Source organism: Stigmatopora nigra, chromosome 21 (assembly GCF_051989575.1).
Source record: "Stigmatopora nigra isolate UIUO_SnigA chromosome 21, RoL_Snig_1.1, whole genome shotgun sequence".
Classification (NCBI taxonomy): domain Eukaryota; kingdom Metazoa; phylum Chordata; class Actinopteri; order Syngnathiformes; family Syngnathidae; genus Stigmatopora; species Stigmatopora nigra.
In genome coordinates, this window is record NC_135528.1 from 1,915,001 (window position 1) to 1,928,928 (window position 13,928).

General features: G+C 37.1%; 2 protein-coding genes across 4 annotated transcripts in view; one reads left to right on the forward strand and one right to left on the reverse strand.

Moving 5' to 3' along the window:
- samd12 (sterile alpha motif domain containing 12) overlaps positions 1 to 13,928 on the forward strand; it is a 303,220-nt gene that overhangs the window by 79,945 nt on the left and 209,347 nt on the right. The gene's annotated exons all lie outside the window — the stretch shown is intronic.
- Positions 1 to 13,928, reverse strand: part of LOC144214875 (sodium bicarbonate cotransporter 3-like) — a 34,012-nt gene that overhangs the window by 6,137 nt on the left and 13,947 nt on the right. For 2 of the 3 annotated variants that reach the window (XM_077743593.1, XM_077743590.1), the window contains 16 exons: positions 11,181 to 11,296; positions 9,259 to 9,416; positions 8,470 to 8,557; positions 8,126 to 8,272; positions 6,791 to 6,897; positions 5,578 to 5,752; positions 4,930 to 5,063; positions 4,583 to 4,828; positions 3,829 to 3,934; positions 3,546 to 3,707; positions 3,049 to 3,162; positions 2,763 to 2,924; positions 913 to 1,164; positions 780 to 848; positions 519 to 692; positions 276 to 413 (listed from right to left, as the gene is read on the reverse strand). In XM_077743593.1, coding sequence (XP_077599719.1) covers positions 276 to 413; positions 519 to 692; positions 780 to 848; positions 913 to 1,164; positions 2,763 to 2,924; positions 3,049 to 3,162; positions 3,546 to 3,707; positions 3,829 to 3,934; positions 4,583 to 4,828; positions 4,930 to 5,063; positions 5,578 to 5,752; positions 6,791 to 6,897; positions 8,126 to 8,272; positions 8,470 to 8,557; positions 9,259 to 9,416; positions 11,181 to 11,296 — 2,348 coding nt within the window. The remainder of the gene's footprint in view (positions 1 to 275; positions 414 to 518; positions 693 to 779; positions 849 to 912; positions 1,165 to 2,762; positions 2,925 to 3,048; positions 3,163 to 3,545; positions 3,708 to 3,828; positions 3,935 to 4,582; positions 4,829 to 4,929; positions 5,064 to 5,577; positions 5,753 to 6,790; positions 6,898 to 8,125; positions 8,273 to 8,469; positions 8,558 to 9,258; positions 9,417 to 11,180; positions 11,297 to 13,928) is intronic. The other variant, XM_077743591.1, reaches the window with a different exon arrangement.

Here is a 13,928-nt window from a genome sequence, read left to right on the forward strand (position 1 = left end):
TTTATAATAACACCTAAGAAGAACTTATGATAAAAATTACTTTGTTTTAAACTTTTTTTTTCAATATATTCAGACGGTTGCCAATATTCTTATTTTCATGGTTATTTTAATTTTATTTTAAATGCTTTTCAAGATGGCATGTCTGCTGTTTGTTTTGGATTATATCAAGTAAAATTCCAACAACTATGCATTGTTCATTTTGGGGCTAGTGCGACTTCTACTCAGTCGTGTACAAACAACATGGAGGCAAATGTGAACAAAATGGGAATACATACCAGCTTTGCACGTGCTTTTTTCTTCTTGTCATCTTCCTTTTTCTTCTTGCTTTCTGGCATTAAATCATCTAGCCAGCTTAACTCTCTATTTGTGAAAAAGAAGTCAAGAAGCTTTCGGATAAACACCAGTGCTAGAACCTGTAAAGAATTAACACATAAGGAGAAACAGTAATTATGATAATACTTTGTAAAAGAAAAAAAACAATCTAGCTGAAATAGATAATTTGATTGTGGCTTTGTTACCATCATGGGGAAGACAACTGCTGCAGCAGAGGCCTTGATGACCCAGAGCAGTATCAGACAAGTAAGCTGTACCAGGGTGAAGATATGGACTTTCCATAGTGGCACGTAGCGCAAGTAAATGAGATCGGGCTGGTGCTTTGCAGGCATGCCAAACAGCTTAATTCTGTCAAAGAACTGTGGCGCAAATAAAATAAACAAATCAGAGAAGGAATTTTTCAGTATTCTTATTATGAGCATTTTATAAAATTATAAATGACTCACTTGGATGCCTTTGAGAGAGGAGACGCCCATGTAGAGGAAGACTCCATACAGCACTGGCATAGGAATGAACTGTAAAGAGTATAAAGGTTATCAAGCATTGGATAAAGGGAACCATTAGTTTGTGTTTTCTCACCTTGAGTGCAGATGTCATGAAAACAGAACAACCCATAAGGATGAAGATCATGAATCCAGTAACCCGCTGTTCTCTGATACCTAGAAACTTGGGCTGTTCTCCAGGAGCGGAGCAGCCAGATTCCACTTTGAGGCTGTTAACGTGCGAAATGGAAAGCACAGTTGCAGCCACGAACCATGGCAGGCCCATTATGGAGCAGACGCCAAGCATTATTGACACAATGAACAAGTCCAGGTGATAGCCACAGCCTTTCTGTTGGTTGGTCAAGGAGAAAAGTTGTCAGGTCATATTGATACAGCCAACAAAGCAAACCCTTGGTCCTCATATGAAGAAAAATAAATGGATGTACAGTTGTGGTCAAAAATTTACATACACTTGTGAAGAACATAATGTCATGGCTCTCTTGAGTTTCCAGTTATTTGTACAACTCTGACTTTTCTGTGATTGGAACAGATACTTCGATGTCACAAAAACATTGATGAAGTTTGGTTATTTTATGACCATATTATGGGTTAACAGAAAAAGTGATCAAATCTGCTGGGTCAAAAATATACATACAGCAGTGCTAATATTTGACTTAGAAAGTTGTGTCAGTGAAATGAGCTTCACAGCATGGCCTCTTAACTTCATGTGAGTGATTATGAGTGACTACAGCTGGTGACTTCTCTGAGGCCATTTAAATAGGGCATATTGGATTCAAACGCCCACAAATGCGACAATGGGAAAGTCAAAGGAGCTCAGCATGGATCTGAAAAGGCGAATCCTTGACTTGAACAAGTCAAGAAAGTCACTTAAAGCCATTTCAGAGCAGCTGCAGGTCCCAAGAGCAACAGTGCAAACAATTGTTTGTAAGTATAAAGTACATGGCACTGTTTTGTCATTGCCACGGTCAGGAAGAAAACACAAGCTATAGCCTGCTGCTGAGAGAAAATTGATCATGAGGGCGAAGATTCAACCGAAAATCACCAAAAAGCAGATCTGCCAAGAATAAGAAGCTGCTGGAATAACAGGTTTTAGTGTCCAGTCGAGCGTGTTTTGCATCTCCATGAACTGAGAGGCTGCCATGCCGTATATAAAATCAAACTGTAATATGTGCCAATATTGCTTCAGGAACCATTTATTTTTCTTCAGCTGACCATCAGGAGAACACTTTAATCATACAGACGAAGTTAGAAAATGATTGTGGACATACAGATCATCAGCAAGTTCAAAGAGTGTGTATTGTGAAATATTCCTTTCTTGTCTATAAATAAGTCCAACAGATTTAACTCAAACTGCCATTGACAGCGACAGATATCAAATGACCATGCCTGAGGAGCATTTAATGTCCAACCCATTTGAACTGCAAGGAATGGGGCAACGATTGAATGAATATTTAGGCCATTTGAACAGCAGGAAAATCGTGGGTGTTCCTCAATTTGAGTAATTTGAGGATGTAAGAAAGCTTTTTAGGGCTTCAACTATAAATCAAGTACTTTTACTTCATCTTTTCTTATTTGCCATGCATCTTTTGTTTTGGTGTTTGTTTATAGGATTACAGTAATCTATTTAAACGTTGTTTCAAAATACCTTAATGAGCTTAGAACGCTTATACAGCAGGGCAGGGACTTTGTACTCAAACTGTATGTATGTAAAGGTACATTTACATACAAGTGTGTTTACATTCAAATGACTAGTAAATGTGGTTGTTTAAACCAACAACACTTACTCAATAACCATTTAGTACAAATATAACAGGTATTTGCTTTTACTTTAAGGTTTCACCTAATTGAGCAGCAAATTTGCTTTCATGATTTTTCTGTGAGTCACCACAGATCTAGCATGACTGTTATGACAATTTTGGGACTGACCTTGAGCTTGTGCTCCTTGCGGTTGATAATAACAGCTGTGATCTGTTGATCCATAAAGATAAGGATTGTGCACAGCAAGGCAGGAAGGGCTGCCACCAACAGTGTCCACCAGGGGTTCTCCCCTAATGGGTCCATTAGCCATCCTCTGTTCTTTGAAGTAGGCTGTGTAGGAGAAAGAAAAAAAGGTGTGCTGAATTTAGGCTATGTAATGATTCCTTCCTTTGCCTCATTGCTTAGTGAGTAATGTGAGAATCTATGGGTATAATAGACAGAAAAAGCTGCCTACCTCAAATCGGTCAGGGACGTTTAGCTTTGGTGATGGGATCCCCATTAAGTAGTCCACCAACACCATTATCATAATAGTTATAAAGACAGCAAAATCACTTATTGTGGATCGCACCTGGGAAAACAACAAAAATAACAGTCATTGTTTGTCATTTGAAAATTAAATAAACCCTCTTTCAATCTAAATTGCAAATTTTGATTATTGTTAAGGTCTGGCAAGTGATGGAATATTTCTTACTATGCCACAAGCAGACATGAAGTAGTATTTGGTCTTTAAAAATAAATAAGACACTGATACAAAAGAGGAAATTAAGAGGAAACAGCAAGTGGCTGGCAGCATGAAACATTTGCACTTTTAGTGAAGAAAACTGTTAATATAGGAAATAACAGGAAAATGAACTGAGAGCAATTGAGATAATGTTAAAATCCCATGTGCAACATCAACACTGCTTTAAATTAGGCTATGAAATGGTTCAATGCAACTACTGTATGACCAACCTTGGTGGGGAAGTATCGCTCAGTTTTAAACTGCTTCAGGAAAGATGACAAGAAAAAGGTGGTAAAGAAGAGGATGATGGACCAGAAGAGAACATCTGGAATATACGGCCCATGGTCGCTACAGGCTGTGCCAATAAACTCCCCTTCGAGCATTTTACACATCTACAGAAAACAAAGTGTGTAGTAATTTTAGCAATGTTAAATATTTTGTGTATATTTGCATACGACCACTGCTGTAATTAAATTGGTAAAACATGGGGGGCACTGTGTGTGGCAGCCTTACCGAAACATTGAGGCTACTCCAGGGTATGGAGTCTGGACTGTATCCTGTGTGGTTCCACTTCTGGAGCAGCTCAGCTGAGGCATTAGAAGGCTTAACGCACTGACACCTGGGGGCAGGAGAAATTCATTCATGCTTTCTTGGTACCACTTATGCTCACAAGGGTCACGGGGGTGCAGAAGTCTATCCCAGAAAACTATTCGCAGTAGAAATTTTGGGATGTCCTGAATTGGATGCCAGCCAATCGCATGGCACAATGAGACGAACCATCATTCACCCACACACGTGCACTCATAGCTCGGGCTAATTTACTAAGTTCAACCAGCCTACCGAGCATGTTTTGGGGGGATATGGGGAAAAAACGAAATAGCCGTAGAAAACCCACACAGGTACGAGGAGAACATGCAAACTCCACATAGGTAGGTGGGAAGAATCAAGAACTGACAACAGAAAGTTTGAATTTGAGTCAGACAATTAATAAACTCAAGTTAAGGTGCAAATGCCCCTTCAAATCAAAATGGATTGGACATCCATCAGAGTCATTTGTCGTTTCCACTATACATTTTCTCTATTTTTCCTTAGTACCACATCATACTCTATGAATATTGCACATCGTGTATAATTGGGCTGGTAGAGACATAGAAATGTTTTTAATTTTTTGATTTCATATTATCACCGGGATCTTTAGCCTTAAACCAAACATGTTTTAACCACGACACAAAGTCGTTAATACTAGAAAAAGGAAAACAATACTTACGAATATGATGTAAGGTTGTCTAACATGTTGTTGCTGTTAATAGGATAATGTTCTCCGAGGTGGAAGAGCTTCTCAAGAGCCTCATAAATAAAGATGATGCAGATGAGTGCAGCAAAGGCTTCTTCAGTGAAGCGGGTGATGTAGCAGACCAGGGAGCTAGCATCTGTAGCAACTAGGACAATACACAGGAAGGCCGTCCATAGACCAATGCTTGTTCGGAGCGATAGGTAGGACAGCCCATAATCACTGGAGTGGGAACAAAAATTTTATTTAAAAAAAGATTGTTATTTATTCAGTCCATCATAGCAATGAAGTTGAATTGTCACAAGGAAAATATTTTAACTTACGCGCAGAACTTGAAAAGAATCTTCTCAAACACTAAAACAGGTCCTGTGCTGCCAAGAATAGTGAGGGGTTGGCCAGCAAATAGGGAATATGTTACTCCAGTCAAAGATGCCCCAAAAAGAGACTCGATGGCACTCTGTATGGATAAAAGAAAGGAGTTTGGAATGAAAATGTGGCAATCAATGAAAGTTGCAAGGTTAGACCGAAAGAAAAGAACCCTGCCAAAACAAAGTGTCGATTTCATTGACAGTGTCAGTGTCTAGACAAGCTGTCCAAATGTTCCCATGCTGCTAGCCTTCCACATGACACAGTTGACTTAAGGCCGCCATACACCAAGCAACTGAACTGAATAATCACAAACCAATGCAAATCAAAAACTCCCAACCTGACATTTACAGAGAGAGATGCATAAAAAAAACTATGTGAGAAGTAAAAATCTTGTTGTAAAAGCACAGTCATGCTCAGTGGCTTCAGCAGCATGAACGGAACAAAAGCCTGACAATCTAAAACTAATGAGGTGAATAGAGCCCATGAATAAATCATTAAACATGACAGAGTGATTATAATGACTAGCAAAATCAAAATATTAATATAAATCCAATATCATTGTGAAAATAAATGTAAATTGAGGAACAATATGTGAAACTTACTATGTTGCCTTTGGTCGCCTCCCCAAGGAGACCTCCAAATGTAATGACAGGAGACATACAGGCACAATAGAGAAAGAGAATAGATGCTAGACATTGGAGATTAAAGGAGTCTCTGATGTCACTCCAGTAAAATGGGGCCTTGCGCTTGACATCCAGTATGAGACCACCAAATATCCTGAGAGAGGAGATTAAATATGATTAACAAATTAACATTTGATTAAAGTAGGAGTTTATTTTAAGGATAACTTCAGTTGTGGAAGAAAGGTTTAGATGTTTTTATTTCCACACAAAAATGCTAATTGATTTGTAATTTCAAATCTGTATAGCAATTTCTTATTAAATATAATGTTTTCCTTTTTTTCCCAGTATTTACATGTAAGCCCTCAATGGGTCATTCTTGCCGTGAGCCTTTTATGGAAATGGTGAAAAGGAGAGCTAAAGTATAAATATATAAGTGCACAGGTTGTGTATATTATATACACTGTGCTTCTGTATGCCTTGCTCTGGCGCTAAAGAATCAGTCACAGTGACACATAAATGTCAGTGGTAAAGGTTACTGGCCTACTGACTCAATGTTTCATGTCCTCTATAATTTTATAAATGCTATTTAATCTTTTTTTACAATGGTTACGATATTTAAAAAACGGAACAGTAGTATTTTATTTAGTTGTTTTTCCAGTACGTGCATTGGATTTCTATAATGTGCATTATTACCACATTATTAAAAACGCAAATGGTAGATCAAATGATGACTTCGATTTCGCTGAGGTCTTAATGGTTTGCCAGAAGACTGCTTTTCGTCATAGGCACGAGCATGCATGCAAACCTAATGAGGTTCAAAGACAATACAAAATATGGATGGAGCTATAGATAACCTATTTCAGTGGTCTGTAATTATTGTGAACCAATCCAGAACCCACTCTGGTTGCATTAGTATAATCAGTGGCACATTCAATGTGTTGTATTTGGAGTACACCGTGAAATGAGAATTAACTGTGCATTTTAAGACATGGTATTGGCTATTCAAGTCCCAGTCAGTGAGTAAATCATTTGTTACTATCATTTCTTTTAAAGACAACAGGTTAGATGGGAAAATTTAAAAAAAAATGGAAGTTAAAAAACACTGGAGAAAATCAACGTGGAAGAAAAAAACCTAGATATTGAAATTATGTTGATTTTTGTAGTGCCACAAAATAAGATTACTATTTAGTACCTTCCAGTCCTCTGTAGCTCTGGTCCCACATGTTCGTCATTTTTTTTTTCCAGTTCTCCCGCTGGGGATGCAGTGCCATTAGGATGGGATGGCCTCTTCCTCTTGAGCTGCAAATTAAGATGCATAGTCACAACCACAGGGTCATACAAAGTCAATTACCATACAATAACAGTGGTTATAAAATGATGCTGAGCCGGTACCGCGAGTACCGCTTTAACCGCATTCTGTGCAGTCCGGACTGGACGATCACCACGATGGGAAATAAGGCCCAAGCACAACAGCATTTTTTTTTAATCATAATAACATCTTTTCTCATTTTAGGTAAGGCAAGATTGAAAAGGCTGCACTAATTTTGACGAAAACGAAAACACTTTAAGCACCTCAAAGCTCGGATAAGATTAAGAACTGACCGACATCAACAATGACCTCACAGTTCTGGGGTCAAGGTTTTGATCCCAGGTGGGTTCTCAGTGTGTGGAGTTTGCATGTTCTCTCTGGGCTTACGTGGGTTTTCCCCAGTTACTTTGGTTTCCTACTACATTCCTAAATGTAACTTGCCTAATTGAAGCAACAATGCGACCCAACGCACTGCCAGACAACTTACAAGCAACGGTGCTATCCAAAAGGTGTTAAATTCACGGCCTGCCACTGATATTTATATTATTAATGTTTAGTGGGTAGTATTAAAGATCATGGAAGGTATTTATGCTAATTCAATGTAAAAAATATGAAAAAAATTGGGACCAACGGTAATCTGATTGCATGACTATACCATTTATATGAGGATATGCAATGTGTTCAGAGATAACCAATCAGAATTACTCTTGTTAAATACGATTCCCTCAATTTACCTATCCACCATTTAGAGTGCTGACATTTTTATAGTCAAAACTCAGTAAGCCAAGGGTTGTAGAGATCACATTACTCAAAGGTATCAGTGAGAAGAAGAATGCTTACATTTCCAGGACATAAAGAATACCATAGAAAACAGTGAAGGCACTGATCCAGGCCTACTCCTTGTTAAAAAAACGGCACACTGGTATCCGTTTACAACTCCCTTTCAAAGAATTATTTAAAGGGCTAAAATCTGCCACTGCTACATCTCGTGTTTGATGAATAACAATAAAAAAACAACCATTTGCATCTTGACCTGAAAAGTAATTTTAGAAGAAATATCTGATCATGGAGGCAAATGTGCAAAATGAATTGCAACTATATTGCCCAAATACATGCAAAAATTCATAATCAGGTGTGTGCATATTTTTTTGCAGGAATAAAATGTTTACAAAATCAGAGCTTTAGTATTTTATTCAGCAAGCCAAAAGTGAAACAAACCTGAGATGGGACGTTTTTAGGTGGGTCAATACGGATAGTAGGATCCCACTCTCCAGGAGGGAGCACTGTCACCTGATCAAGAAACTCATCAATTCCAGAGAGGAGATCAGCTCGGTCTTTGGCTTTGTAAGCCACGTCATGGAAAATCTAGACGATTAAAATAGATGCATGGTGAGTTCTAAACACATGCTCATTGGTGTATATTAGGGGAGTGAAGCTAATTAAAATGCATTCATCCACCCACCACAATAGAATTAAATTAGCATAAAAACTACATTGTGAGGAATGAGAGAATCCAAAATTAAAATGATAAAGGCATTGAATGAAAGCTTTGTTTATAGTACCTCATCTGTCATAAGAGTGGCCATGGATCTGCCAATCTCATGGTACTGAGGACCCTTTCCATGAGGACCCAAAAGCAGGAATAGAAACCTTAGACAAAACACAACATTAAAAAAAAACGCCAATTTTTACATAAGCCTTTCAATTTTTACCAGCTAATGATAACAACAATAACAATAATAATACTAATAATACTAATATAATAATACTACTACTAATAATAATAATAACATTTTAATGCACCGTTAAAAGCACCTGATATAAATGAACAAGAGATAAAACAGGTAAAAAGAAATAGAAAAAAGTCAAAAGAGAAGAGTGCTACTATAGTTTCGATATGAGGTGACAAGGATTGGAACAAAAGAAATAGAAGTAATATCAAAGTGTGAGGATACAAAGAAGCCTGTGGACATTCCTTGGCAGTAAGATGACGGAGTTATGATTATATAAGGTTTAAGTTGTTGTGATTGAAAGGATAGTTAGCTCTTACAGATGGCAACTAGACTCTAAACCTCAACTACAACCCTAAGACAACCTTTGTATTAGATATACAGTTTTAAGACCACTTGAGTGCAGCATAGAAAGGTTAACATTGGGTCACAAAAATGAGTATTCAGTGATGAAAATGTCTGTCATGTTTTCTAATACTTATAAGACGCTGCGCTAGAAGCTAATTAGCTGCGGGAAAAGTTCACTGGTCATGTTGTCCCACGGGTTCACTGTATAGTGAGGAGGCATTCACTGCTGAGGTCATTTTCTAACATATAATTCATCTTGAAAGAACAAAGTACCTTGTGGGAACTGGAACCTCAGTAAGGCCTGTGATGAGAACTGCAGGGGACAGTCGAACAAATGCAATTATAGGTTTCTCCAAGAAATCAACTTCCCCCACCAAAACATTAGAAGCTTCAGCACCAGGGGGAATCTTCTTCATGAAATTCATATCGACCTAAAAACAAAAAAGATACAACTGAATAAGAACAAGAATATATGCAAATCAGAAGAATAGTAAAATACGAGGAACGTCTTGGCAATGTTAAGGAGAGTGGAAGGTTGCGAAAGTGTTTTGATGGCAAAAGATAGACATAGATAAACATTTACAAGACAACCCAAAAGAAATAAAGAAAAAAGTTGGGAAAATAATGTTGAATAATTTGACTTTGTAACATATTGGGTAATTTTGAGGATAAAACCAATTGACATTTAAGTTTACGGTTTAAGATAGGATGTACAACATATAAACCATACGGTTTATTAATGCACTGTATATTATTAGGGTTAGGGTTAGGGTTAGGATAATTAAAAACAAAATGTTGAAATCAAAGAGCAAACCACCCTCCTCCAGCTTCTGAGTGATCTGATCTAACCCATGTTGGCATTTTTTTTAAAGGTAGTTTATTCTACTTTAACATTGACAACCAATGGAATATTTTAAGATTCACTAAGATTTGGGTTAAGTGAAAACAACTTAATTTGTTTACTTTGTATTTTTGTCATTTTCGTAATTTTATCACTTTGCAGTTTCAACATACGCGGCTTCAATCTATCCCAGTATTTTATATTAAATATCCAAATTAAAAAAGGTCCAAAAGATGTCAAAATTCCCGCTGAAACATGCAAGCGGAAACGCAGCGCAGAAGAAAAATGGCGAATTGTAGGACAACTGCCACTTAACTCAACACCTAACAAGAAAAATGGGGCTGTAGATAAGCAGAGCACCGAGAGGACGCCGTCAGCTTCATTCGATTACCGCATCGATGTCTGGTCTAAATTATGGACAAAATGCGAGGGAAGACTGCAACATCTTCAATTTTCAAAAACACAGTGGGCATTGGTGGCATGGTGTGAGAGTCTGAATCCCAGTTCTGATAGGGTTCAAACTGTGGTGGGTTCCAACCTTGCCGTATGGAGTTTGCATGTTCTCCCTGTGCCTACGTGGGTTTTCGCCAGGTTCTCCAGTTTCCTCCCACATTCCAAAAACATGCATGGTAAGCTTCTCGAAAAATTGGAATTGTCCCTAGGTATGAACATGTATAGTTATTCATCTCCTTGTGCCCTGTTATTGGCTGACAACTAATTCAGCGGACGAGTGGGCTCAGTGGCCTCGCCAACATTTTGAGGATAAGCGGAACAGAAACTTTCTTAATTAATGGTAGCCCAAAGGTGGACTTTTCTATTGCTGGAGTTTTCTGGAGAAACTTTATATGTCAATATATATAATATATGATTTGATTAAATATGCAGTTTTAGTATTGTAAATAAATACAGAGCTTACTGAAATATTTAGAACCCCAACTTTTTTCCTTTATTAGGTTGTGGATTGACACCTACAGAGTACTGAGCAAAGATTGTCCAAACCTGTGATGGTTTTTCTGCAATGGCAGTTAAATATCTCTTAGACGAAATGATAGTTAATGCCTTCGTCTATGACACAAAAAAACGCACCTTGTTTTGGGAAGACATAATGGGTGGTTTGGCACATTCATGGCAGCTTGCAAAGCAAGCTTTCCAATTTAGTGGGGGAGGAACAGAAATTGTGAACATGCAAAGCAAAACATTTGCAGAATGGTGATTTACTGTGCCTGAAAGATGAATTGTGATGACCCTCCTTTTGGAGGAATTTTCAGCACAATTCCAGTAGAAGTTCAGACAGGTAGTGATGGTTGCTACCATCATGATAGACTGCCTGTGCTCAGTACTATGGCAAGGTTACCTTGCTGAAGTCGACACTGCTGCTTTCTCTACTGACCCCAACTTTGGAAGGCCGTCTCTCAGCTGCCTTCTCACTGTCCAGATAATTTGGGACGGAGTTCGGATGAACAAGTGGTCCTGGTGGAGAGGAAGTGAGGGCACAAATGATAGAATGAGATTGCAAGATACATCTGTGACATATCAGTAAATTTCAAAAGCATAGCTTGATTTGTTTTTCTACTTTTCATTTCCCTGTAGTACTTCAGGAAAAAAAGGAATGTCACTTTGTACTTGGCTGTACAAATTAGTAGCACACCACTGAAAACTAAACCACACACATGCAGGTATACAAAGAGTGAAGATATATAACCTCCTCATAAAAAATAGGCACTGTCCAGATCTAGTATTATTTTATATTATATATATTTAGAATTAACTAAATATACAGGTTTCAATTGTGCAAGGATGTGATGTACACCACCAACGGATATAATTATAACAAATAAATAAAATTTTTATTTAATAATTACAACTAATGTATGAAAAAATATCTCAACCAAAGCGATTTCATTTTTACAGATGAACCTCAAGAGTGAAAAAGTTTTATCTGTTTGGGAACTAAACTTTCCTTGGGAATTAAGGGAAAAAAGGAATCATTAAAACCTTTATATTAAATTAAATAATACATGCTTTTCATTTATGAATTACTAATGGGAATAGATCAAGGTTAAAGACTGCAAAAATGTTATTCTTAAGAATAAGTCTTACTTTATGTTTGGACTGACACTGGAAACGCTAGCACTTTAGTTAACATGCGGCTAGTTATGAATAGTGAAATGTAATGTCCACAAAGAATGGGGGTAATGTCCTCAAAGTGTGTATACCTTAGAAAAAACAGTCATCCATAGCCAATTCCAGAATTACCATGTGCAAATTTGTCACTTAAATAAGCGTGCAATTCATACCGCCAAAATGAAAAAAATAAATAAAAATACTAGTCACTGAAATAGCATAATAAAACTGGGTATAAAAGTGTATATTGACAAGCCACTTCTAGGAAAGACACAAAACAAATGCTGACTGGAACAAATCAGAAAGATCCAACTTTCCATAAGTTTTGGTACCCCTTAACGGCCTAACCCTAAACCCCAAGATAACAACCAATACAAAACAATGCTAAGAACAAACATTTAAGTAGCAGTCTTTGGTTAGCCCTCAAACAATATCCTTCTAATTGTCCTAAAAAAAAAATAAAAAAAATGTCAAAAATAGTATCTTAAAAACTACCCAGCTCAAGCTGGTTCATCACAACAACTGCACCAAAATATCTTTCAACAGGTGCACAAGTCACATTGAGTTACGCAAACAATTTGAAGAGAGACTCGGTTCTGTTAGACCACAAAATGCCAAATAAATAGATTTTAGGTATTTCCCTTCTATTTATTGCGACATTTAGTAAATTAATTTTAATGATTGAAATTTTTCTTCCATGAATAAAATGTAGCAACAATTTTATCCCAGTGCTTATAGATGCTTGGTAGATGTGACCGGTGAACAGAAGCCTTATTGCTCACATACCCAACAAAGCCTCTTGGTGTAAGAGAGGGATTAGCCTAGGTTGCATCCGTTAAATTCCTCACTGAAGAAGGCTAAACCATGGAATGTTCACCCGCACAAACCTTTCAGGAATGATCACAAAGCAGATCTATGCAAAACATTAAAATACATAACTAAATGGGTCAGACTACACCAGAAGAAGTGGGATTGTGTCACAAAAAAATGATGTCATTGTATGTTGCTGTAATATCCACAATCATTATTTCAATGTTGTGACTATAGTGAGTTTGGACATGACTAACTGTATGAGTGGACCTCTTGAAGAAAAAAAACAAGTCCATATAAAATCTAATTGTTTCAATTTAAAAATTCCTAAAATGTTTGTTTAAAAAAAAACCTTAATTGCATTGATGTTGGTTACCATTTTTTGTAAACAAGTGTTACCAACCATTGCTATTCAGAAAAATTAATGTAAATTAAACATTTTACTGTCCATTATCCACTAATTATACAGTAATGCTGCTAACTATTTAAAGACTTCAACTTTTGCCAAGTTATCCTAATTAGACTAATGGTTACGGCATGATAATCCCATTCAAGTAAGGCAACTGCCACACTTGAGTCACAACATTTGCCTCGAGAAAAAACTTTACATCCTCCTAGCGAAGTGGGTACAATTATAGAAGCTTAACAGCTATAATAAGATGACCCTTTCACACAGCCTCTCAGGTTCAACAAGTGATAGCTTGTCCCAATGTTCCACTTTGATATGGAGCCAGTCAAGAAAGGAGACAAGTACAGACCTACACACGCATACATCTAATAATAAAGCGACAAAGAGGGAATTAAAAGTCTCTCTTGGCACACGGATGACTGCGCAAACTTTACAGACGCCAAAGACAGCTATTTGTTGACATACATCACAGGAACACAGAGATTAGGTTAAAAATGACACTATCTATATAAATCCATATATATATACATAAATATCCCCACTCACTTTGGAGTTACAGCTCAATTAAAATAATATAATTTTACTTCAATTAGTTTTATATTAACCACAGTTGAAAAATAGTCATATTTGAAGCCTTTGGCCAGACAATGCACAGTACTGAATATTACATTTTCCAAATGCAATTCCTCTAAAACAAACAAAGAACCAGTTGTTTGTATTACCGATAAATATAGAAAATAGCTGCTCCAGGTTTTAATC